General features: G+C 37.9%; 4 protein-coding genes across 4 annotated transcripts; 1 reads left to right on the forward strand and 3 right to left on the reverse strand.

Moving 5' to 3' along the window:
• Positions 1-332: 332 nt before the first annotated feature.
• LOC141713098 (uncharacterized) lies at positions 333-4,013 on the reverse strand. Its single transcript, XM_074516340.1, has 8 exons — positions 3,741-4,013; positions 3,578-3,662; positions 3,438-3,479; positions 2,932-3,100; positions 2,556-2,608; positions 2,186-2,419; positions 1,325-1,371; positions 333-827 (listed from the first exon to the last, which is right to left on the reverse strand). Exons 1-8 carry the CDS (start codon positions 3,929-3,931, stop codon positions 773-775), a joined length of 876 nt encoding a protein of 291 aa, XP_074372441.1. The 5' UTR covers positions 3,932-4,013; the 3' UTR covers positions 333-772.
• Positions 4,014-4,829: 816 nt separating this feature from the next.
• LOC141713097 (peptidyl-prolyl cis-trans isomerase CYP26-2, chloroplastic) lies at positions 4,830-6,489 on the forward strand. Its single transcript, XM_074516339.1, has 2 exons — positions 4,830-5,956; positions 6,194-6,489. The coding sequence occupies exons 1-2, from the start codon at positions 4,917-4,919 to the stop codon at positions 6,294-6,296; spliced, it is 1,143 nt and encodes a 380-aa protein (XP_074372440.1). The 5' UTR covers positions 4,830-4,916; the 3' UTR covers positions 6,297-6,489.
• A 3,197-nt stretch (positions 6,490-9,686) lies between these two features.
• On the reverse strand, positions 9,687-12,852 carry LOC141713099 (protein MIZU-KUSSEI 1). Its single transcript, XM_074516341.1, has 2 exons — positions 11,548-12,852; positions 9,687-10,239 (listed from the first exon to the last, which is right to left on the reverse strand). Exon 1 carries the CDS (start codon positions 12,343-12,345, stop codon positions 11,566-11,568), a length of 780 nt encoding a protein of 259 aa, XP_074372442.1. The 5' UTR covers positions 12,346-12,852; the 3' UTR covers positions 9,687-10,239; positions 11,548-11,565.
• A 507-nt stretch (positions 12,853-13,359) lies between these two features.
• LOC141713100 (protein Dr1 homolog) lies at positions 13,360-16,044 on the reverse strand. The gene is made up of 6 exons (XM_074516342.1): positions 15,706-16,044; positions 15,542-15,601; positions 14,647-14,736; positions 14,174-14,268; positions 13,816-13,884; positions 13,360-13,691 (listed from the first exon to the last, which is right to left on the reverse strand). Exons 2-6 carry the CDS (start codon positions 15,594-15,596, stop codon positions 13,533-13,535), a joined length of 468 nt encoding a protein of 155 aa, XP_074372443.1. The 5' UTR covers positions 15,597-15,601; positions 15,706-16,044; the 3' UTR covers positions 13,360-13,532.
• Positions 16,045-24,931: the final 8,887 nt, after the last annotated feature.

The raw sequence follows: 24,931 nt of genomic DNA on the forward strand, positions 1-24,931 counted from the left end.
GAGGGTTTCATAGATACAGTGATACAAACATTAAGACGGAAAATGTCATTAAGCCTAATTCAAATTTAACAGTCGGCTACATATTACAAGTTTCGTTTTACTTTTTTTTTTTAATTAATCATGTTACTTAATACATTATAAGAAAGTGTTCTTTTCCCTAAAAAAAGAAAGTGTTTTATTATTTTTACTTTTTTAACCATGCCAAAATTGCTAATAACAACTCCAGCCTTCCCAACTTCCTGGTTATATGGTAAGCTGAGGTGACAGTACTGATCACATATTTTGATTTGCACAACCATGCCACTGCCACATACTGATATTGAACTATAAAGTTCGAAAAAATATGATTGAATCCTAAATGTTCTACAAAGTATTATATCACACAACATCAGAAAATAAAATCGGAAACTACATGCCAATGACATCTTCCTCCTACACAAAAGTCTAATGTACTCTGTATGAATCAACTATGAACTACCTTTCCAGGCATCCAGCCCGTGAACACATTGAAGTCGCAACAACAGCTTGAACCCCCGAAAATTTGAGTAGGAGACAAAACTTTTAGTACTAAAGCTAGAGCTGTCTGCTCTTATCTAGACTCTTCAAGGATCTTGTTGAGCCTAACCTCTAATACTCTTAAAATACTATTACTACCCCCCCCCCCCCCCATCAAGCCTCTCGAAATCCGGGATTGAGGCCTCCAAAAGTAAAAATTTGAATTTCAGCATATTGCTTTCAGATGGTCTTCTTTCACCTGCTACAAACAGCAGTTTCACACAAGGGTGACATTCATTTCCTCCCCAACTGAAGTAAATATTTCATCTACCCTGTTGAAAAAATATAGACAATTAACCATAGTTATTTAACATATTAAAATTCATAATTATGATGAAAAGAAAAAAACTTATGCAGTAAGTTCTTCTATTTGTACATTTGTACTGTAGTAGTCTGCATTCATTAAATTCATACAAATGTGAAATGCAAACATTGGGGAACTTGGATGATTATTATGCAAGTAATTCATGGTAACTGAGCAGTTAAGTTGCATCACAGATAATAACATTTCAATCACCCTCTCTAGTCAATCCAAACCTCCGATAATGTCATTCCACATCATCCCATTATATTCCCACGGCCATGTAACATGAACAAAACAATACTTGGTTTTCATGATTAGATCACTATGATCCTTTCAAATTAAAAAGAAACCTTAAAGAAAAACTAAAATCAAACTGGTATTAAAAAGGTATCAATTTGTAGAGAATTTTTTTTTTCATCATCTAGTTCTGTTCATCTTTCTTATCAGAAAAAAAAGTATTTTTACCTGTATTTATCAATATTCACATCTGCAAGCCAAGTTGTTAAGTACACCTGCAAGACAAACATTCAGCTGTTCAATATATGTATATACTCATATTTGTTGTTCAATATAACAGAAGAAGAGGGATATATTTTATTTTGATCCTGAATTCGCAGCAAGTAAGATAGAAATTGTCAATGGTCCACATGGCCTCATATTCAAAAGTTGTTAATCTTGAGGAAAGTACATTTTTATACACTCTTATGGGTTCAGGGATATGTAAATACCATAATTACAAAATGGCTTTTTGCCATTTGAAAAAGATAAAACCCTAACCTACTCTTTTCACTTGATGACATCGTAGAGCTTAAATTCTCCTACAAATGAATTGCGCAGAATTGGCCATACGCTTGCGGGGGTTGGGAGTTAGCTTTTCTAAACTGCTGATAGTTTAACCTAAAGCCAGTACGAATTTTAGCATTGTCTTTATTACATGTTTAGGATAATAGACCTAACCTTTGAGCACCAACTTAGCTATAGATATATACTATCAGGATTTCCCTTTGTTTTACGAAATATATTTCAGTAAGTTTGTATTGTAATATAATCTAAAATTCAAATTTTGATATGTATTTTCTAAAGTTTTAAAATTATTGAACCTAATAAAACAAACATATCCAGAAAAAAATAAAGTGATTTGGTTCACTTTTAGTTGAAAGGTTAAAGTAGATATAGGATTGATCTTTATTAAAAACTAAATAAATTAAATAATACACAATTAGCATGTCAACAAAGGTACAACACTGTACTTACTACTTGAAGTGGGACTCTTGTTATGGAACTCTGATAGACTAGATTATATAAGAATTCAAGTAATGACATTACCTGTAAAACATCTTCATTTACTTTATGCTGGTGTTCCGCTTGCAGCTTTAGTTTATCTAGTTCTCTACCCTTTAACTTTGGAAGCAGTGGTGCACAAGCTTCTGTTGAGTACAACCTACATTTACTCAAGTCATCAAACTCGCCTGGATAGAGTTCGTCCAGCCATCTCAATTCAATATTTGCTCGAACATCCTCCTCATTACTGATGGACACAAACTCCATAACAAGCAGCCGCTGTGATTCCATAGCAACACAGATTCAACACCACGAAAGACAACAAAATCAACAAAAAGAAGAAGAAAAAAGTTACCAAACCACTTTACAAATGAATCAATAAATCTTGCAGCCACCAACCAGAGGTCCAATATACCTTTAAATTAAGTTCCAGAATAAACATATCTGTGAGCTCCTCTGCTAGTTTTTCTGTAAGAGCAAACGTGAATGCTCATCAAGGCAAATTGATCATAAAAATAAGTTTTTTTGATCATACAATTAAGTTCTTTTTTCTAAGATTAGTGAGTTAGTTTAAAGGTAATGCTCTAAACTTATAATCACAGTACCATTTTAGACAAGTTGCACACAATGATTTCATTGTAGTGACAAATAAAATTATGCCTATTTTTTCCATCCTGCTTTAAATGTAAGTAACTTTTTATATCAAGTCTTTGGTATAAGTAATACAGTAACATGGAGAACTAGTAACAGAAAGTACTTTCCAGTACAGAACTTACAATTGAGGAACATACCAAAGGAAGAAATTGACCAGAATGTAAAGGCCGGGATTCCCCCACCATCACCGCCATCAGCAGTATTAACAGAAGAATTTGAATATTGTAAAATTGAGGTATTATCAACCCCTTTAAGGAAACATTTCATTGAAGCAGCAGTAGTGACCATTTGATTCACTATAGCAACCTGTAGATATTTAAAAAAATGAGTGTACATGTATTTTCTTCTACTAATTTAGTTATAATAATAATAATAATAATAAAAAAAGAATAAGACGATAGCCACGTATTGCAAGTTCCCTTTTGTTTACCATACCATATACATTGAAAATGTGATAAAGGAAATGATCATTTGTAACCTATGGGAGTGGCAGGTGAAACTTGTAACCATACAATTTGTATACAGTAGTTGTTGCATAACATATACAAACAATGCAAGGATCATCTTTCCACAATTACGGGAAGGGAAAAACTAAAAAAATCCGACATATACAAAAAGGAAATCCAAGGTAAAGAAAGAATACCATATTGTTGTAAGAAGCTAAGAGCTTAGTCCTATGAAGCTCCTACAAAAAAAGAATGAATAAACAGGAATATACAATAAGGCCTGAAACCTTAATTTGGAAAAAAAGGAAGGAAGTAAAAATTGAACATAAGAAGCTACCTGGTGTTGTATGAATTTAAAAGAAGCCTTGTTTGTAATCCCAGGCATATGAGTCAAAACACCCAAATCTCTGGAACTCAAGTACCTACATAACAACAGAAAACCAAACAAATATGAATTTGGGTTTGGGGGGGGGGGTATAATTAAAAAAAAAGAAGTATACCTCAAGGAAAGGGAAGAATTAACAAGAGAAGTGGCATGGGAACGAGCAGAAGAAGAAAGAGAGGCCCATTTGTGGAGAAAAGAAGATAAAAAGGCCCATTGGTTTCTTAGATTTCTTTGAGCTGCTGGCCTCCATAGCCTTGAATTTGATGATGATGATGATGATGAACTACTACTTGGGCTTTTCTCCATTGCTGCTTTTGACTGACTGTGTTTATGTTTGTGTGTGTCTTTACTATGACCGAGTCTTTTTGTATGCGTGGTTTTGTGTTGTTTCTGCCCTGTGCCCTGTTCAACTCTCTTTTTCTATATACCAGGACTTGATTTTTATATTAAAATAAAATTATTCTTAATATTATAAATAGAAATTTTAATTTTATTATTTAATAAATACCAAATATGACATAATTAGAGTGTTATCCTAAAATATTCTCTCTTTTTAGGTTCAACTTTTTAAAATGCCATACCGTCCAATATACCCAATTCAAAAGATTCGTATTCATTGTTTTAAAATTTTTATATTAAACAAGTATCTTTCCTATGCGTATTGTTTTTTAATTTAGAAGGTACACACGTTGTAAGCATACAACGCTTTTAGAGATTTTGTGCATTTCTCGTTACATATAAGATTACATAGTATTTTTGAAAAAAATACTGCAATTTTGGTAATTTTGAAAAAAGCCCTAAAAAATTAATAATTATATTAATAATTTTATAAATAAATTGATTTTTAACAATTCATATGTATTATTATTCGGAAGAATTATCTCATTATATATCTAAAATTTTAATAATTTTAACAAAATTAATAAACACATAGTAATTTAATATTGGATTAAATTTTATGATAAAAAAATTATAAAAACTAAAGATAATTAAATAATGTTCTTGATGATTAAGTATATCTAAAAACCTTTAAAAAAGAAAAAAAAATAAGTATATAGTAATAAATTTGATAGAATTTGAGTATATGGTCTGTTTTTTGAATAATTTTTTTTAAAAGAAACAAGAGTTTTAAAGTTGCTATGTTTTGGATATGGCTGATGTGGTGATCATGTAGTCTCATAAAATCACCATGTATGAATTTGGATTGCATTTCTATCCACAAACTATATGGGAAAGGAAACAAAGTAAGGGTGTGAACCGAAATTTCAGAACACAAAACTAACTAGTAGCCATGCACTCTACTGCAAAATGCCTACTCAATTCCCCAGCAACACCTCCAAACCACCAAATTCAAGCACTGCCCACTACTTGTCCTCCCTGCCCACCTTGCCTTGTAAAGAATTCTCCAAAATTATCGCGTCGAGAGCTTGCAATCTGCACTAAATCATCACTGCTACTTGTGTTATGTTCTCAAGCACACCAACAATTTCAGCTGCCAAAGGCTAGAGCAGAAGAAGAAAATGCCTCAACCAATGAAACAAATGCTGCTGCCTTGCTTGAATCAGATAGTTCAGACAATGGTACTAATGTAGAAGAAACTCCTCCTACAATTGAATCAGATGATTCAGACATTCCAACAACTGTAGAAGAAAATCAAGAAAGTCCTACTACAGCAGAATCAACAGATGCTACAACACAAGAAGCAGATAGTGTGAGCAATGTAGTGTCTGGTGATGGCTGCAGTGATAGGAAAATAAAGAAACGCGCATTTTTTGATGTATCGGTTAATGGAGAGCCTATTGGAAGAATCGTTATCGGACTTTATGATAACAATGCCCCAATAACTACTGGCAGATTTAGTAAAATTATTAGTGGTGCTGCTGGTATAAGTTACAGAAGGAAAGAGTTTGTTAAAATTCTGCCAAATTATGTACAACATGGAGGAATAAGATCGTATGGTGTAGATGCTGAACTGGCACAGAAAACAGGCAGCAGTTTGTCAAATGACAGGCTTATTGCTGAGCTAGAGAAGGCTAATCAGAGTTGTCCTGGAACCAAGAATGTGGCTAAAAGTGTCAGCATTATTGTCAGAGATCCACTGAAGCCACCTCCAAAAACTAAGCTGGTTGCACGAAATGGGAAGCTAGTGGTTGATGAAGAAGAGATCGGAAGGGATCCGAATGGGACTGAGTTTGTCATTTCCACCAAGGATTCACCCGAACTAGATGCGTCTGCTCTTGTGGTGGGAAGAGTATTGGAAGGCATGGAGGTTGTGGAAAAGATTGGACAAGTCAAGACAGTGCAAGAGAACACCACTTCTCCTTATTTCAGGTATTTACTCTATACTAAAATCTCAAACTTTTGAGAAACTACTTAATACCTATACCATCTTATGTCAACTAACCCCTCACCGCAAGCTCTGCTACCATATTAAACGCCTAACTAAATTGGAATCCACTGGAAGGCTCTTCTAAATCTAACTTGTTACAACTATGGGTTTTCTCAAGTCAAATAGCATACAATATACCAGATATTTTTTTATTTATTTTGTTGCAAAATGTGAAACAGGACGGCAAAATTAATCGGAGATAAAAGAGCTGTTGTTGCAGAAAGAGGGTTTAATCGTCCATACTCCAAAGTGATTGTCACTAATTGTGGCTTGATGGAATGAAAGTGCAGTTTGAATTTTGTTTTCTTCAAGTTTTGAGAGCTGGAATAGAATTATGAACTCAAAAAGTAATTATCGCTTGGTATAATTCCTAAGCAACAATTTTTTTGGCCAATGCAGGATTTGTTGAGACCAACTGTTTGGTTATTTTCTTGTAAGTTGACATAATGCTATATGATAACCATCTTCGTTTCTACTCGGAGATGTCATAAAAAGACCTAGCAGAACCTTAGCGGATCTATTGAGCGTGGAATGATAATAATCGAATTTGGCAGGATGTTCATACTTCAACATTCTGTTAGCTTAACAATTTTTTCACATTTTAAGGGTTGACATCCACAAGAGATAGCTCTGGATCTCTCATGTACCATGTTGTCTCACAAAAATAGCATATTCTGTGATTACTTTAACTCATGCTTCTCTGCATCCACCAAACAAACCTCATTCTGTTCCATGGGATTCATCATCATACAGCATCAGAATCAGCACCAACTATAAAAATCTCCAGTTGTATCATTAGATTGTACTCTCACAGGAGGTCAGATCCAAGAAAGACAGGGGACGATTCACCTATGCCTATCCAAAAACATAATGTGTTAAATGTTTGATTTCAAAGGGAATCAATAAATTATGATCAAACAACCGAATCAACTTGGGCCACTCAAACATTCTCGCATTCCCATGCCAGCCTGCATGTAAAATCCAAGTCTTCAGCAAATAGCACCAAGTGGCGGTGTTGCACATTTACTCTTTCTATTATGCTGAAACATGTTATGGTATTCTATCTTACGTTACATCAGCTGGTAGTTGAACAATGAGTTACAAACGTGTTGCATAATGTCACAAGCCAAGTTGGAAAGTAGTCACTTATTGACCTTGCAGATTCACAAAGAGCTCGGAGAATACTTTGATCGCTTGAGGGTGCCAACATTAATAGGTCCCTCCTTGCTTAGCTGCACATATGCGCTTGACGAGGGAAAGGACAACTCCCTCACTGTAACCTCAAAGCACACTTCATTGTGCGGTTCGATCCAAGGAGATTCACACCAAGGTTGTTATCCTATGCCTCTGAAAAGTGTATATTCATCCTTGTATTGTGGTAATAGAGCAAGTCTCTAATTTTTACTCCCAAATGTCAAATATGTGAACTTAAGGAGATACAATAGTCAGGCACATGCCTTAAAGGGCAGTTTGCTGGTTTATTTAAAACAAAACTTGTTTGCAGCCTTAGTGTTTTTACAGTGAAAAATTAAATTCAACCTACCAAAATTTGAAAACCTTGGATTAGTGTCAGTAAATTTCTTATGTCATTCTTGAATAGTTATAGGCATGTGATGCAAATAAGGATGACTGCAAGAACCTAAATACTAACAAGACCAGCAGAGCTATTTCTCAAGTTGCATAATGAGAATCAGGATTCTGATTTCAATTTGTCTTACCAGCAGCAGAAGTTTTTAGCAGTACAAAAACATTCCTGGTAGCCGACTCCTCTCCTGCCAGGCTGCCCTTTCTACAGGTTCTTTACTTCTAACCCCTCCCCCACAGTCTTGCAAACCCGATGAAAAACAAAAATCCAGGCCATCTTTTTGGCTGGGAATGGTTTCACTCTAGAATCCAAGAGAAAGAAGGGAGCTGGGAGACGGTGAAACTTCAAAACAGACTGTGAAGGCATTAGAGGCAGAAATTAAGAGAACAAAGAAGGATCGCATGTTGCCTTACAATAGCAGATACAATTAATTTGCCTTGCACTTTTATGTTGAGGACAATTTTATTAGTTACAGACAAGTTGTATCAGATAGTTCATAGTAGAAACAGCTGCCAACTTGCTATATTAGTTCACAGAACTAGAAATCTCTGTGGCAACAGGGTTGGGGGTCGGGTTAGGAGTTACAGACATGGCTTATATAATTTGACACAATTAGAAGAAATGCATTTACATAGCGCATACACAAACAAAAGGAACCCCCTGAATTTAGAGATAATTCTATCTAAAGAAGCATAAGTTGTACCACCAAAATATACTTTCTTTGCTCCTTACAACTGAAATTGTAACTAGGAATGAGAGGATTATAATTTATAGCTTAGTGTAGAGTCGAACTTTTTAGACAGCTTTTTTGCATAATGCAATTACCCTTGTATCATGATCCATCGACAGTTTTTTCAATTGATATATGAAAATTTTATGATGCTTTGACACTGCAAAATACAATGTTCCCTTCCAAATCAGTATTAGGATTGACTTCCACACTCTAATAAAAATTTATTTCCACGACTCCTCAGATAGTCGCCTGTTCCTATAATATTCTGTATATGGTTTTTGATTTCTTTGATATGCAACTAATGCAGCTTGCAGATCCATGTTTCTGATTTATGTTCATGTCCGGACCATTTTTTAATCACGTCATTCAGCCTGGTTTTGCTGGCCAACCTGAACCTTTGAAGCGGGAAGAGATCAAAAAAGCCCTGGGAGGTGATCAAATCATACGATCGATGATGCTTCTTTTCTAGCTACATCTCATACGATGATCAATAAGAATTGGCCTTAATTATCCATTATTTCTGAATTCTGATTCTTATCAGTATCCTATCTGCAATAGTCATGAACTATTGTGGTTTATTATGTCAGATGTTCTTTTTTTTTACACATGGCATCTATTCAAATTGTTTTCCTCTCGAGATCATATTAGGTAATTGAGATATCTTCATTGTTGTACATAATTTGAGAAAGTATGTGTTTGTGTGTGTGTGTGTCATGCATCCAGAGTTTCACACTCTCTATGACTCCTTTAATGCATTTGTTGGACTCATTACTCATGAAATCTTATGATCTGTCATTTATTGATGAGCTCTTATTATACATATTTCTTAATGAGTGATTGGTATCATGTGTATCCTTAAAAACCATTGAATAATTCTATCATTGATGTGTCAGGATGATGAAAATAGTGATCAACTGTTATATCATTGCTGTGTCATGATGAAAATAATGATCAAGCATTAAAATTTGGCATCTAGCCGATCATATATTGTCTTGTTTGCTTGTAAAGGGAAAAGTTGAAGCTATAGGTTCCTATTCATCTCCTAGATAGTACTATAATTTTACTTTATGAAATTGCATTTAGATGTCGCTAATCTGCACCATTACTTATTCTATTACTACCCACTAATCATCAGATATTCCATATGCATATAGGACAATGGGTGGCTTTATAATTTTTTTTTTATCTTCCAAAACTATTTCATATCTGAACATACAAAAAAAAGCTTCCAGTGTCTTGTTTGTATATTCCCTGAGGAATGTTTTTAGCTTCTTAAAACATCAAGCTGAAGCACAATTCAGCATTTAGATCAACATAAAAAGAAGTTCGTATCCAGTGAAAAAGACTCTCGTTACTATAGGTTCCAGGTTTGAGCGAAGTACAACGGTATGCATCATAATGCACAACCTATCAAGTAGCACTATTTATTCTTATAACTCAAATCATAGCAGAAGCTATTACCCCTATTATTTATTCTGAGCATAACAACTTTTCATGTTTGAATGATGATGAGAAAATGATGGAATTTATTTAGTTCATCCTTTCTTTTAACAAAGAAACCTCGATTTCTGTGAAGGTAGTAGACTCAAGACTCTGATTGATCTTTTTTTTCTCCATGCTGTAATCCACACACCACCACTCCTTAGTAGATGGACCCATTTTCTTCTTTTCTTTACTTTGCAGAAAGAGGAAAGATATGAAAGCCTTGAAACAAGGATAAAGATGATGGCCATTCTTTCATTATACTGCTGCTTTTTTTTTTTTGTAATGAACAAACATCACTTAGTCACTCTGTAGAAAACACCATCAACATATTATCTGACTATCTGGCATTCAATAATTTCATCAAGAGCTCAACTGTGAATATCGAGCTAGCGATGTAGTCAAGTGCCTACTTGTTATCCAACCTGCATTATAAATCAGCGTAAAATTGCGTCATTGTATAAACAAGATCACAAGTTATAGACAAGAAATTCAAGTAATCAGACATTTAGTGAGGAAGCTCAATGTCTTCCAGGAAGAAACTTTTGGTCACATAGAATACCGAGAATATATAAGACACATGGTAAGAAATAAGTAGAAGTGTGTGTAATAGTATAGTCAATAAAAGGGGCAAAAAATCTTGGTACTACATACATAGCATAGCATGTCAGGATAACAAATTTCCTGATCATTTGCTTTTTGAGGATTCCCATGATTATGGCATTAATATCATGTTTTTGTTTTTTTGGGTTCCCATGTTACTTTGATCAAATCTACATCAACATCGATGATTGGAACATCTTATCTTTGGATCAAATGATAAACTACAATTTAGGTAACACCTAGCTGCTAGATTAGGAAAACTGTCAGGCTCTCCTTCAAAATAATCCTAAGAAAATTAAGGATAATAACAGCATTCTTATAATATGGGTGGCCTTGCTTATATCACATTCCAGTATCTCAGATTTCATAATTTTCAGCCACCCATGTACTAATTTATACTCCAGAATGATACTACAACTTGCCCTAGAGCAATGATAGTTCAGGATATTTTTCCAGAATGTATACCCTTCACTAAGTATATGAATTCATCCCCTTCACTAGGTCAAAAAATTATATGAAATTCATCCAAAACCATAATTATCAAAGACCATTCTAGTTTCTAACTTCAGACTTGTCCTATATTCAACTTTTAAACTCTACAAACCAGCTAAAATTCATAAATCACGTACTGCAAATCATCAGTCACACTACTCCAGGTTATTATGGCAACACTACAGATTACTCATCTCTGTGATACAAATTACTAATTTGTAGTGTGAGGCTAAATTGGTTTGTTTGGTTATTAGAATGTGTATAAAGAGAGGCAATTTCAGCTATGGGATGCAACAACATTACTGATGACTTGATGACATGTAAAACTATAGACACATTGCGTGTCACTTCCATGCTGATGCTAAAATTTGATCTTGCCAAACAGAATCAACAAGGAAAACCAATCCAAACCATCTTCTTCATGAGACACTACAAGTTCTATTGGTGCAACAAAAGGAGATTTGCAAATAGTAGGATATGTAAATTTATATATTTCCCATTTCACCCCATACATATTTCAAATAACAACCAACTTACAATTACAAGTTTATATAACAGAAAGGATGAGAAAGATTAAAACTGAAGAGAAACAGATTTAGAGCCTACTTCAGTCAAGAAAAGGGAAAAAACACAGACACCTCATTCCATGGCTCTGTTTAGACTCTGAGCAAGTATAAACTAAGTTCAGGAGCTCCATTACTATCTGGATTCATCATGTAAAACGCCTCCGAGTCTCTAGACCCCACAACTCTTTCAAACTTAGCCCTCATATACATGATCTCATCTCCGTCGCCTTCTCCTTCTCCTTCCTTTTCAGCTGGTAGAACACCTGCCCCCATTGAAATAGGCTCCAGAGCTTTCAAAATTTTCCACTCCTTTGGACCACATTCCTTCTTTGATGCAAACCCGCTCTTCTTCCCATTACAAGAAGTCCTCCACATTGGTTCCTCCAACAAACGGCGCGTTCTCTTCTCCTCATTTGCTTCCTTGTTGCACTCCAGTGCAATCCGAACCAATCCAGAAGCCATCTCCTGTACCAGCCCGGTTATTGGAGTAGCTAGTTCAATCAAGAAGGCTGGCGTGGAATTTGGTTCCTTCTGGAACACAAAATGCACATGTCCTCGACGATATCCAAAAAGGGTGCCCACCACTCGCGGTCCAAGGCTCTGCTGTGATTCCGTCCGGTTCTTTGCAATTGCTGTAAGAACTGAGCGCCACCTGGAAACTGCAACAGATTGCAGTTTCTTCCTTGTAAATGAAAGCCTATTTCGAGATTCTGCAGCTGGAACCTTCAATTTATCCTTCATCTTTTGTTCCTCCTCGCTAGTATTAGAACATGACTTGAAGGTTGAAGGAGCTTCCTCATCTTCACTACTAACCTTGTTAGTCCAATGGAAGTGCCTCTTGGAACTTGAGTCTTGGGAACTCTTTGCCATAATTGTCTTTATCTAAGAAAGAAGAACAAAGGAGGTGGGCTAATACTTAAAAGAATGTTGGCAGGGAGAAAAAAAAAGTAAAATTATTCTAATCTTGTTTTCCTTAATGAATTTATGAGTGTTTCATTTCACTTTTTTTGTTTCTAGTCCTATGGTGCAGAGCAAAAGAATCCTGACAAACAAAACATAAGTTGCTCCCACCAGTTATAATAACAGAGGGGGGAGAGAGGAGCTTTGTAGTTGGCTGGGGTGGGGGATAGCAGAGGAAGGAGATTTTGCATAAAGAAAAGAATCCTGGGGAACAAGGTTATGTGTTAACTCACTTTTACAGTTTATTGTGGGGTAGGGAGTTAAAGGACAGTCTCTCTTTTTGACCTGAACAAGAGCAAATCCAAAAACTCACATACAGTAATTGGAGCCATCACTAATAAAAAACAAGGGATCCCCCAAACACAAAGTTCTGGGTTCAGGTGTGCTCCAGAGTATGTTGGGTTTCAGCAATATTCAGACCCTCCTGTGGCCATAGACTTGTCATGCCTTTCAGCTAACAGCAAGAATTATTCAAATATTCATCACAAAACCTGGAAAGTGACATCACAGGACTCCATTATAGAAGAATCACGCCTGATTACTTGGTGGTGGGTTTTACCAAATGCCGTTTCAACTAAAAAAATTTATGAATGACAGTACCATGAGGTAGGAATTCAACATAAATAATGAAAAATAGTTTCAATGCTATGATGTGGTTAAACTATAATCAGCTCTATTAAAGAGAGCATTAATATAATGAGTAGCATCACACATGTATATCTGTGGTTACGACCAAGAACAATGCTTCTATGTTTATGTAAACCACCATAACAACCTAAACTTGGCTTTATAAAGGGTAATAATTTTATACATATGAACAATTGTTCACGACAACTCGTAACGCTAGCTAACAGGGAGCTAATTTACCAAAAACTTGTGCCAAGACCGTATCAAACCAAGAAGCATGACGTATAAACAACGAGATTATGAGGATCAAAGTCACTAAATATAGCAATATGTAAACATAATTTCCCAGTACAACTTAAACAGGTGCATCAGCACTAACCAAAGGCTTTTTGTACATAACAAGAGAGAACTGTTACAAGGGTCAAGGTCAAAGATGCTTGCCTATACTTTATATAAGACCTGTTCCTAAACTAGCTATCCATACTCGGCTCCGGTTCTGGTTGTTTAGGATTCAATGCCGTGCCATTCATCCGGGCACGTGCCTCAGCGAACATTCTTTGCTGCTCCGCCAATGCTTCTTCTTCGGTCATCTCGGCTCCAGTGGTAAATTTCCCACCCCTCACCGTGTCCTGTCAGAAAGCATATATAGAATGAACATCTGATTGAGAAGTTGTGGTTTTACAATATGAAAACTGTCACCAAGCATCAAAGATTCATATCAAGTTACCACTACGTTGAAAAATAGACTATTACCATAGTTTCGAGTTTGTGTTGTTCATATGCAGAATAAACATCTTCAATGTACTCCCCAAAACCAAGAACCTGAAAAGATCATTCATTACAAGATCAATAACATGTTCGTGTTCTTAGATTACATAAGCAGGCAGATATCATATTTTAATAATCATGACAACGACATGCATTGCATATCACGAAACCTTGACAAGCATGGAATACCGGTTGAAACAAATGTTTACCATGTCATCTTTTTAACAGGTATCTTACCAATATGCATGCAAAAATTGTTATACGATAAATGCCAATAATAATTCAACTTAAAAATAACAATATAAAAGGTTACAACATCGATATTCATTCGGTTGATTATAACCTCTAAAGCTTTTAACACATGTTCTGGTGCAATTGTTCTTTTGTCTTCTCGGCTACAAACTTCATTTGACTCTGATGAAATTAGATTGATGAACTCTGTGGAGCATGAATAAAGAGGGATAAGTTTCACTGGGGTAAGAAACAAGTGCTGAATCTAAAAATATAAAAAAGTACAAAAATTCAAGGTACAAAAATTGTCTTGATTTTCTTAAAATTGTAGCATTGTACCCAGGTCCATTTTTTGAATTGAAGAGAAACATATAATGTAAAAAACCATCCACAATTTTTTAGAAAGGACCTCTAAGTACAGGTGAAGAATTTTTAAGTTAAAAAACGTTTTTAATGAAACAATAACAAATATAACTTCTAAAGATACACGCACAACTTATATTCTAGTAGCTAGTACAAACAGGTGGTAATTATTGAATGAACAGACAGGTAAATAATTGAATGACCATATGGCCAATATCTTACCTACACAACATTCGATCAAGAGATCTTGAGCATCCCTGGCAACTCGAACATCTGGAGGTAACATTTCCTTGATGATCTTAGTCATGGTGGCTGTTATAAATCATACATTGCATTATTACCATCATCAAACAATATGTTATACAGAAAATTCTGTAACCTTCATCAGCAACAAATGACCAAGATAATAAGAGGAAAATTAGTTACACAAACAACATAACTCCCTAATTTCATCTCTAAATTTTCAAGTGAAGCATACTATATTTCAAACAGTACAGGGATCACTACTTCAACCCCAACGCTGCCAAGATTTAAACTTTGTCCCATTGCATAAAATCTAACATGACTTGCCAATATCATATAATAAATATAATTTACAAATTTCTTATATTATACAAGTGCTTATCTGTTATATTTAGCCCCTCAAGTTCACAACCATCCTTATTCTAGGTCACGAACAACAATGTTTTTGACTGGCTTTTTCTACAGAAAACAAACTACAAAACACAACGTTCCAGGACCGAAACCATGTTGCCCATACTATTATCCCAGATCACCTTGTTCCACTCAGATCAGTTACCACTCACCCATGTAAACAAAAAAATTGGACACTAGATTGACTCAAACAGATCTTCAATTTCAAGGCACACATAAGAACATGTATTAATCTTCTACTTTTTTTAATCATCACAATAAATTTACCTAAAACACAAATTTGATAAAATTAGTGCATCGCGTAAAATCCCCTAAAATTCAAACTCCCCTATCAAGATCAAAACTTTACTAATACACATAGTATCAAACAATCAAACCAATCAAAAAACATCTCAAAAATCAAATCTTTAACGGAAAACAACTCAAATCACAACATAATTTAAAATAATAATTAAAAACAAACCTTTCGGAAGCGAAGCATCTTCTTTGGTCCTCCCAACTATATCCATAGGTTCCATAATTCCTGCACCACACACAAAAACACAGTCATATATACAATAAGATAGGTAGAATAATAAAGACAGAAACTTTAGATCTACAGCGAGAGAGAGAGAGAGAGAGACGAACCAAGATAACGGAGATCAAGAAACAATCGGCGATTCAATCAATTAAATAACGAGATCGGAGACGAGGGTGATATAGATACATAACGTTGAGGGCGATATAGAGGACGCAGGCGATTAGGGCACAAATTGTATAATCCGCGCGTGTGGTGGAATGGTTCACGCGCTTAACGCGAGTATGTGAGGAGAATAAGTAAAGGAACGGGGGAGAGTGAGATTGACGCGAGGGGAGTGCGGTGTGGGATTGTTAAGGGACATTACAATATTTATATGGAGTATATGGTGATGGTTAACAAGGGTAAGGGAAGAAAAGGTCTGTTTGAGAGGATAGGGAGATGTGAACAGGTGGTGAGTTTGAATTGGTTTAGACACAGAAATTGGGAAACTTTGAGCCAGGAATTTTTGGTGGGCCGGGTTGGTGGTGTTGGGCTTGTTCTAAATTTTCACAAAATTATGGAAAACAAACACAATATTTTCCAAAACCAAAATAATGTTACAATCAAGAAAATTAGGAAACATGTTCATATTATCTTCTTTTATCCCACCAAATCACCTGCATATTACGCAAAACATACATTTCCCGACTAAAAACTTTATCCCAAAAAATATTACTAGAGCATTTCCAATGATATTATCTATAATTACTTGGCTAAATTAGACCTATAGGATAATATGTAAAATTTGTTAAACTTGTAATGCATTGTTATTTTAAAAATAGTATGTTATTCAAATTTTATGTTGCTATAAATAGAATATATTACTTCAACATGTGAATAAATGATTAATTTTTTTTACAGATCTGTAGTGGTTCAACAAATATAGCCAACATCAAGAGCTTGACTATATTTATAGAAAAGGGGAATGTACCATTAGAGATGATTTTTTTTACATAATCTCTATATTTTTTATTTATAGCAAGTATTAATGATTTTTAGCTAAGATATTTATGTGGTTGGAGATGCTCTTAACCTATCATCCAACAAATCCAACAAAATTAAAATTTTTAAGGGATTGATGTGCCTGAGATTGTATTCAGGGTGTGCACGAGATTATAAGATTTCCTCATATAATAGTAGTGGTATTTTTGTAAATATAGGGGGTTGACTTAAAATTACAAAATTACCCATTTAAAATTGTACTCAAAATCCTTATAATCTCATGCTAAATCCTCGAGGACAACCTCAGGTTCAGTTTTCTCTATTTTTAAAACATAATTATTAAATAATATTTAGATATATGTGAAAATCTGTTCTAATCTCTCAAGGTTGGCTTGAGTTTCTTATAACTGCAATATGTTATACCCGAAAATTGATATGGGCTCTAAACAGACTCATTACAAGAATTGTTATTGTTATTGGGCTAAAATAATTGGATCCAAATATAAAGTTGAACTCTCGTACCGGTATATTGACCAGAGACTATGTACCGTTATGTTGACGAAGACCTCACCAGCTGACACGTGGGGGACATATCAATAAGATGAGTCGTGCCATTATATTATTAGGTGCACATGGCTACCTCTACATAAATAGTAGGGAAGTCCTGCTCTCATATCAACAGGAGAGGAGTCCTCACCTCATATTTTAAATAGACTTGAAGACACAAGTGGGAGTTATTACTGCTATCTCAACTGCACAGAAGGTATAACTACAATAATTTATGACTACATGACCCTATTGGGGCACATAATGGAAATCTAGCGGGACTACAATACGCTTGGAAGGGCCTCATCGAGGTCAACACTACTTACATTTTTTCGGGACCACATCACATGACCAGACTCTAAGGGGTCGCATGTGAGGCCTCGGTGTTCTCGTACCTCACCAACGAGATATCTTCGCCTAATACCATGACAGCCTATTATAGCCTAATTGGGCTTGGGCCATGGAATAATATGGGCTTTCTACGAACTATCCAACGGTCAATGAACCTGGGCTTTGATGGACCGGGCCAAATCCTAGCCCGTCTAGGTAACTTGTCCTCCAAGAACTACGTGTGGCTTGAACCCCTATAAAAGGGTACGTAGGCCTCTTGTTTGCGGATGATCAATAGTCTGAAATAAGGGAGAAAAATATTTTCTTTCTGGCATTCGTTGAATCAACGAACAAGATCAGCTACAACATTCATCAAAATCCATTCCGTGTTCTTCGCGTTCTTAGCAAAATAATCATATTTTGCTCCGTGATTTCAGCAAACCTCCAAAATATTGTTATACCAAATTCTCCCTATAACATCTGGCGCTAGAAGGAGGGGGACGTCATCAATTGGGAGAAAGATGACTAATTTCAAACATCGCAAGGGCATGAACCAGGAGGTGGAGACTGAGTCGCCTGAAGGTCATCCACCAAAGAGTCTTGAACGCCCCCTCGGCAAAAAGACTCTCAACGTGAAAATTCCTACTAAGAAGACCTTGATAATCTCAGGGCCTCCACCTATCGTTTCCTCTAAGGGCCCAAACGACTTGGAGGACCTAAAGTCAACAGGCGGAGAGACACCCATCACTCCCTCGCCAGGAAATGAGGAGGTCCTCTCCTATTTGGAAAAAATGGGAGCGCAATTGGAGGACATGGGTAAGCGAGTGGGAAAAGTGGAGCAGAGTCGTAGCGGCCTCAAAAAGAAGAAGAAGAGAGGAAGGAAGTTTACAAAGGGTGCTAAAGGTGGTAGCACAAAGAAAAAGTTAATTGACGATTTCAATGAGGAGGCTGAAGGCGAGACCCATGAAACAGATGGGGATGAAGAAAAGAAAGGAAATGAGTCACAAGGACAAGCCTCATCTGAGCTTAGGCCAACCAGTGTCTTTAATAGGATTGGTGTACAGCTCACTGAAAATGATTTGAGGCGCAAACTGGAAAAAATGAAGGCTGAAAGGCAGAAAAGAGGACCCCCGAGTCACGGCCATGGTTCAGAGCGACCCCCCTCTCATCGAGAAGGTGCGCGGTCTTCCCAACGTGACCCAAAACGGTCCGTGCCCAAGAAAAGAGGGTCTGTACACAATGAGGAAGGGCATTCCAGTGCAACTGCTAAGCCTCCCATCAAGGCTCCCCCTAATGTAAGGATCAGAGATTTGAAGATTGAGGAACTAAAGAAGCTCATGGATAAGATGGATGCGGATAAAAATGTCATTAATACAATGGAGACGTTCTCTCCTTTTACTCAAGAAATCAGGACCGCTCATTTGCCCCCAGAATTTAGAACTAATCCAGATTTGACATTCAAAGGGGACACTGACCCAGCTGCATACTTGATCCGCTTCAACACTGAAATGGAAGTATATCAGGTCTCACTCGAGGCCAGGTGCAGGTTGTTCGCGACCTCTTTTCGGGGTAGTGCTCAACAGTGGTTCTCTAAATTAGGGGTTCACGTCACCATAGACTCATGGGAGCAGTTCGCCGATATCTTCATTAAGCAGCTCCAGTCTTCAATGTTGTATGCTCCCCCTGTAGCCACCCTGGCCAATATAAGGCAGAGGGAGGGTGAAACGCTTCAAGATTACTTCATAAGATTCAATGCAGAAGTCCCCCGAGTGAGAGATGCAAGTGAGGAAGCCGTCAAAATTTTTTTAATTGCTGGGCTTAGGGAAAGGAACGAAATTCTGGAAACATATGCAGGCTCAAACCCCTTCTACTCTTGCTGATTTTCATGCCCAAGCAGAACCTTTCAAGTGGATAGAAAAATCTATGCAGGATTTGAAAAAGAGTGTAGGTAGCAGCAGCAACAACAATAAGGGAAGGGGAAGTAAGCGAAAGACGTCTTGGAGTCCCAAAAGAAATGGTAGAGATCGTAGTGAGAGCCCTAGGAGGGACCGAAATGCAAGGGAAAGGTCCTCACAGCGAGGAAGGACGGGGGACAGGAGGGAGCCCACTTACACTCCCTTGGTCGCTTCCATTGAACATATATATGCTATAAATTCGAATAAGGGCATGTTCAAGAAGCCTCCTAAAATGAATAGATTTGGAACCAAAGACACCAAAATATATTGTGCTTTTCATGAGCAGACTGGGCATGAGACCGCAGATTGTTGGCAACTGAAGGAGCAGATAGAGGACCTGATTCGTAATGACAAGCTCACTGAATGGGTTGTGCGAGAAGTAAAAACGCACAAGACATGAGGAGTTGGCTACCATGAAGTGCCCCCGCCAGTTGACAAAAATGATGAGCCCTCAGCAAGAGGCACACGAGAGAACATACATGTGATCATGAGAGGGCCTCATGTAGGGGAAACAGTAATAAGGCAATGGAAAGATATGCCCGCGAGGCTAAGGGGCTCCCTCTCACTAATGTTTATCATCTAGCGGATCGTCCTCCACAATATTTCGAAGAGGAATACGAAGACATCATATTTACTAGGGAGGACGCGAAATGGGTTCATCACCCACACTCTGATGCCTTGGTGGTAAAGGCTAAGATTGGTATCACTAACATTCACCGGGTCTTCGTAGATACTGGAAGTTCAGCCGATGTTCTCACTTATGATGTTTATAAGAAGATGGGTTTTCTCGATAAAGATTTGTCACCAACAGCGGGACATCTCTATGGCTTCACAGGAAACTCGATTGGCATAAAGGGGCTCATAAAGCTGCCTATCACCCTTGGTGATGAGTCCTGCACGGCAACTCATGTGGCTGAATTTACAGTTGTTGATCAACCATGTGCCTATAATGCTATCATTGGGAGGCCAATCTTGAAAATGATGAAGATAGTAAATTCCATCCATGCTCTCTCTATGAAATTTCCAACCCCCCATAGGGTGGGATGTGTCCGAGGAACTCAGTATGATTCAAGAGACTGCTACAATAAAGCATTGAAAGCAGCCTCCAAAGGACGCGTCTCTTGTTCAGATGATGTAGAAATGGAAGATTGTGAGGGATCTAAAAAAAGGAAAGGGACCGTGAACATTATCTCCATTGAAGAGCTCCCAGACGGATATTTCGAAGACTTAGGTGTACAGGTGGAGCCTCTCCTTGGGGCTATCATGATGGAAGCCTCTCAACCAGTCATGATTCTCCAAGAAGGTATTATTGAGGAAGCAAGTAATGAAGACGAGACCCCTGAAAAGATTGCTATGAGAGCCCGAAAAGGAAAAGGGGCTCTCAAGGAGACATCTACATTAGTAGACCTTCCTGGAGTAATCACTCTCGATACTACATTCACTTCTGAACTTGAACCCGCCTCAGGGGTCACTATGCAGGAAATAGGGGAGCCTAGCAATGTGAAGGATCTTGATATCGATCTCGATCCACGTATCCCAGAGCATGTTGAAAGAGCAGGAGCAGCTGAGGACACCATTTCTATTTTAGTGGATGCACATGACTCTTCTAAATTCCTCAAAATTGGCTCTCAATTGTCCCCAGAACTTAGAGAAAAGCTTACCATCTTTCTCAAAGCAAACTTATATGTGTTCGTTTGGTCTCATGCTGATATGGTGGGGATCGATCCCAATGTGATGTGTCACCGGCTTAATGTTGATCCTGATAAAAAAGGAGTGAGGCAAAAAAGGCGACCCATTAGCGGGGAGCGAGCTGAGGCTCTCAAAGAAGAAGTGGACAGACTTCTCCAAGCAGGTTTGGTCAGAGAATCTTTCTACCCTATGTGGCTGGCAAATTCGGTATTGGTAAAAAAACCGAATGGGAAGTGGAGGACATGCGTCGACTTCACGGATCTTAACAAGGCATGTCCAAAGGATAGTTTTCCTTTGCCAAGGATTGATCAGCTAGTAGATGCTACAGCAGGTCATGCGCTCCTTAGTTCCATGGATGCTTATTCAGGGTATAATCAAATCCCCATGTATGGCCCTAATCAGGATCATACGTCTTTTATCACGGATGAGGGTCTCTACTGCTACATCGGGATGCCCTTTGGTCTCCTCAACGCAGGAGCCACTTATCAAAGATTGGTGAACATGATGCTTGAAAGGCAAATTGGGAAGACCATGGAGGTCTATGTGGATGAATGCTGGTTAAGTCTAGAAAGGTCTCCGATCATATTGACCATTTGACCGAAATATTTGACATCTTGAGAAAATATAGAATAAAGCTCAATCCCCAGAAATGTGTGTTTGGAGTAGAGTCCAAAAAATTCCTTGGCTTCATTGTAAATCACAGGGGAATAGAGGCCAACCCAGCAAAAATTCAGGCATTGATAAACATGAGGTCTCCTCGGAATGTCAAGGAGGTCCAAAGCCTCACATGGAGGATAGCTGCCTTGAATCGTTTTGTTTCTAAGTCATCTGACAAGTGTCATGAGTTTTTCAAGGCCATCAAAAAAGTTGGAAAGAAATTCAAGTGGAATCTTGAATGCGAGGAGGCCTTTCAAAAGATTAAGGAACACCTAGGGAAGCCTCCGCTCCTCTCAAAACCCAAGGTGGGGGAGACCCTTATTATCTATCTTGCTGTTTCAGAACATGCTATCAGTGTTGTGCTCATTCGTGAGGAGGAAGGGGTTCAATACCCAGTCTACTATGTTAGTAAAAGAATGCTGGATGCCGAGACTAGATATTCTAACATGGAAAAGTTGGCATATGCTCTCATATTGGCCTCACGCAAGCTAAGGCCCTACTTTCAGGCTCATAAAATTGAAGTACGAACTGCCTACCCCTTGAGGCAAGTCATGCACAAGCCTGAGATGTCAGGTAGGCTTCTTAAGTGGACAGTTGAGCTCAGTCAATTTGATGTGGAATACAATTCTCGAGGTGCTTTGAAGGGCCAAGCGTTGGCCAACTTCATACTTGAGTTCCCTCCTCAATCTGAGGAAGACTCTATGGCTCTCATAGCAGTCCCAAGGGTAGCGAAACCCTTCGATGATAAGAAAAATTGTGCCCCATTGTGGTCTCTCTATGTTGATGGGGCCGTTAATAATGAAGTATCAGGAGCCGGGATAGAACTAATAACCCCCGAAGGGCACAAGTTGCGAAGTGCTATCCATTTTACCTTCAAAGCAACCAACAATGATGCTGAATACGAGGCTCTCATTATAGGCCTCAAACTAGCTCTAGAGATGAGGGTGGAGAATCTTAATGTTTATAGTGACTCAATGTTGGTCACCCACCATATTGGTTGTGGATGGCAAGCTAGGGGACCCCGAACTGAACTCTATCTCAAATGTGCACAAAGAATCATCAAACTTTTTAACGAAGTGAGAGTGGAGCACATCTCAAGGGACAAAAATACAGGGGCGGATGCGTTGGCCAAATTGGGCTCTCAACGAGAGGCCACCTTACTTGGAGTCATCCCTCTCAAAATTCAAAACAAACCCAGTGTTCCTGAAGAATTTACTTTTGAGATTGCTGTTTTGGGGCTAACATGGATGACTCCAATTTGGGACTATGTCAAGACATGCACTCTTCCCCAAGAAAAGAAGGAGGCTATAAGGGTCAAGTATCAGGCGACCCGTTATATCATCTATGATGAGATTCTTTATAGAAGGGGCTTCAACACACCACTACTGAGGTGCGTAGATGGAGAAGAATGTAGTTACATCCTAAGGGAGGTGCATGAAGGCATATGTGGCAATCACTCAGGGGGTAGCTCGCTAGCCCAAAAGATTCTCAGACAGGGTTATTATTGGCCTACTTTCAAAAAAGATGCTTTTGAATTCTCCAGGGCATGTGATAAGTGCCAAAGGTATGCCAACTTTAGCAACGTTTCAGCCACTCATCTCACTTCTCTTATGAGTCCTTGGCCCTTTGCTATGTGGGGGATAGATCTTATCGGGGAGCTTCCCAAAGCAAAAGGATGAGTTAAATATGTAGTTATCGCAGTGGACTACTTTACCAAGTGGGCTGAGGCTGAGCCCCTTGCCACTATCACCGCGAAGAAACTCAAGGACTTTGTCTACAGGGCCATTGTATGCAGGTACGAGATCCCTTATCAACTTATTTCAGATAATGGGAAGCAATTTGACAGCAAGGAGATGCGGGAGTTCTGTGAGGCATTGGGTATCAAAAAAGGTTTTTCCGATGTTAGTCATCCCCAAACTAATGGGCAGACGGAGGCTATCAACAAAATTATCAAACATACCTTGAAGGCTAAACTCGAAGAAAGCAAAGGAAATTGGCCTGAGGAATTGCCAAAAGTGTTATGGTCTTACAACACTATCCCAAGAAGTACAACTGGAGAGACCCCATTCTCTCTATCCTACGGATGTGAGGCCATGGTCCCCGTGGAAGTTGGGTCAGGCTCATTTAGAAGAGATCACTATGACCCCAAAGCTAATGAGGTTAATCACAGGCTCTATCTGGATATGATTGAAGAAACAAGAGAAGAATCCCAAGCAAGGCTAGCAGCCTATCAACAGCGGACTGCGAGGCACTATAATGGGAGAGTGAAGACCCGCCCCCTCCGGGTGGGAGATCTAGTCTTGAGGAGGGTAATGCCAAACACCAAGGTCCCAGGTCATGGGGTCTTTGGAGCAAATTGGGAAGGTCCTTACAAGGTGAAATCTGTACTTTGGGAAGGCACTTATCATTAGACAGACATGAATGACAAGCTTGTTCCGCGAGCATGGAATGTGGAACATCTTAGGAAATACTACCAGTAGTGGGCATTCATCAATTGGTAGCCTTATTTATTTAAATACTTAATATGAATAAAATAACATCCTCAGTCTAGGGGGTAGTGGTTATATAAACGCCTCCCCTAATAAATGTAATGACATTGGGCTTCGTCCCTTATTATCTATGCATGGTTTATTCTTCAAATTTTTAACTTTTACTATTAAAGTCATTTTACTTGTGTTCTAGCATTTGAAGCACTTTCGGGACTAAGCCAGCATGTCAATGTGAGGCAAAAGAATATAGGACAATGCTTTGGGAGGCCCCCAAGAGGTCTCTACTACAATCCATGATTCTCGTCCATAAGTCTATCTAATGTTAACTCATGAAGTGACGACTAAGATAAAGCCACACATGGAAAATAATTACATGATGTCTCTCGTATCTATCTTAAACCGCTTGGAAAGAGCTAGAAAATATTGAGAAGACTTAAAGACAAAATCTAGACATGCTATCATAATGTGCTGCGTATGCCAATGATTCGATGCAAGGCCTACACGCTAGCATCATGGAACACAAGGCTGGTGGACAACAATCACGTTGCCATAATTATCATCTCATAAGTGATCATAAAATATTTTGCAACTTTATTGTATTAAGATGCATAAATAAATCAAGCCAATAAAGGTTACAAAAAGCATCAAGATAAGTCAAAGAAATCAAGTCTACAAGTGCGAGGCAA

Source organism: Apium graveolens, chromosome 3 (assembly GCF_009905375.1).
Source record: "Apium graveolens cultivar Ventura chromosome 3, ASM990537v1, whole genome shotgun sequence".
NCBI lineage: Eukaryota > Viridiplantae > Streptophyta > Magnoliopsida > Apiales > Apiaceae > Apium > Apium graveolens.

Excerpts from the sequence above, each read along its gene's own strand:
- LOC141713100 (XM_074516342.1), bottom strand. The coding sequence starts at position 15,596 with ATGGAACCTATGGATATAGTTGGGAGGACCAAAGAAGATGCTTCGCTT. Across the intron at positions 14,737-15,541 it reads AGATGCTTCGCTTCCGAAAG|CCACCATGACTAAGATCATC; the intron begins GTTTGTTTTTAA and ends GATTTATAACAG. Across the intron at positions 14,269-14,646 it reads CTTGATCGAATGTTGTGTAG|AGTTCATCAATCTAATTTCA; the intron begins GTAAGATATTGG and ends CATGCTCCACAG.
- LOC141713098 (XM_074516340.1), bottom strand. The coding sequence starts at position 3,931 with ATGGAGAAAAGCCCAAGTAGTAGTTCATCATCATCATCATCATCAAAT. Across the intron at positions 3,663-3,740 it reads AATTCTTCCCTTTCCTTGAG|GTACTTGAGTTCCAGAGATT; the intron begins GTATACTTCTTT and ends GTTGTTATGTAG. Across the intron at positions 1,372-2,185 it reads TAAATGAAGATGTTTTACAG|GTGTACTTAACAACTTGGCT; the intron begins GTAATGTCATTA and ends TTTGTCTTGCAG.
- LOC141713097 (XM_074516339.1), top strand. The coding sequence starts at position 4,917 with ATGCACTCTACTGCAAAATGCCTACTCAATTCCCCAGCAACACCTCCA. Across the intron at positions 5,957-6,193 it reads ACCACTTCTCCTTATTTCAG|GACGGCAAAATTAATCGGAG; the intron begins GTATTTACTCTA and ends AATGTGAAACAG.
- LOC141713099 (XM_074516341.1), bottom strand. The coding sequence starts at position 12,345 with ATGGCAAAGAGTTCCCAAGACTCAAGTTCCAAGAGGCACTTCCATTGG.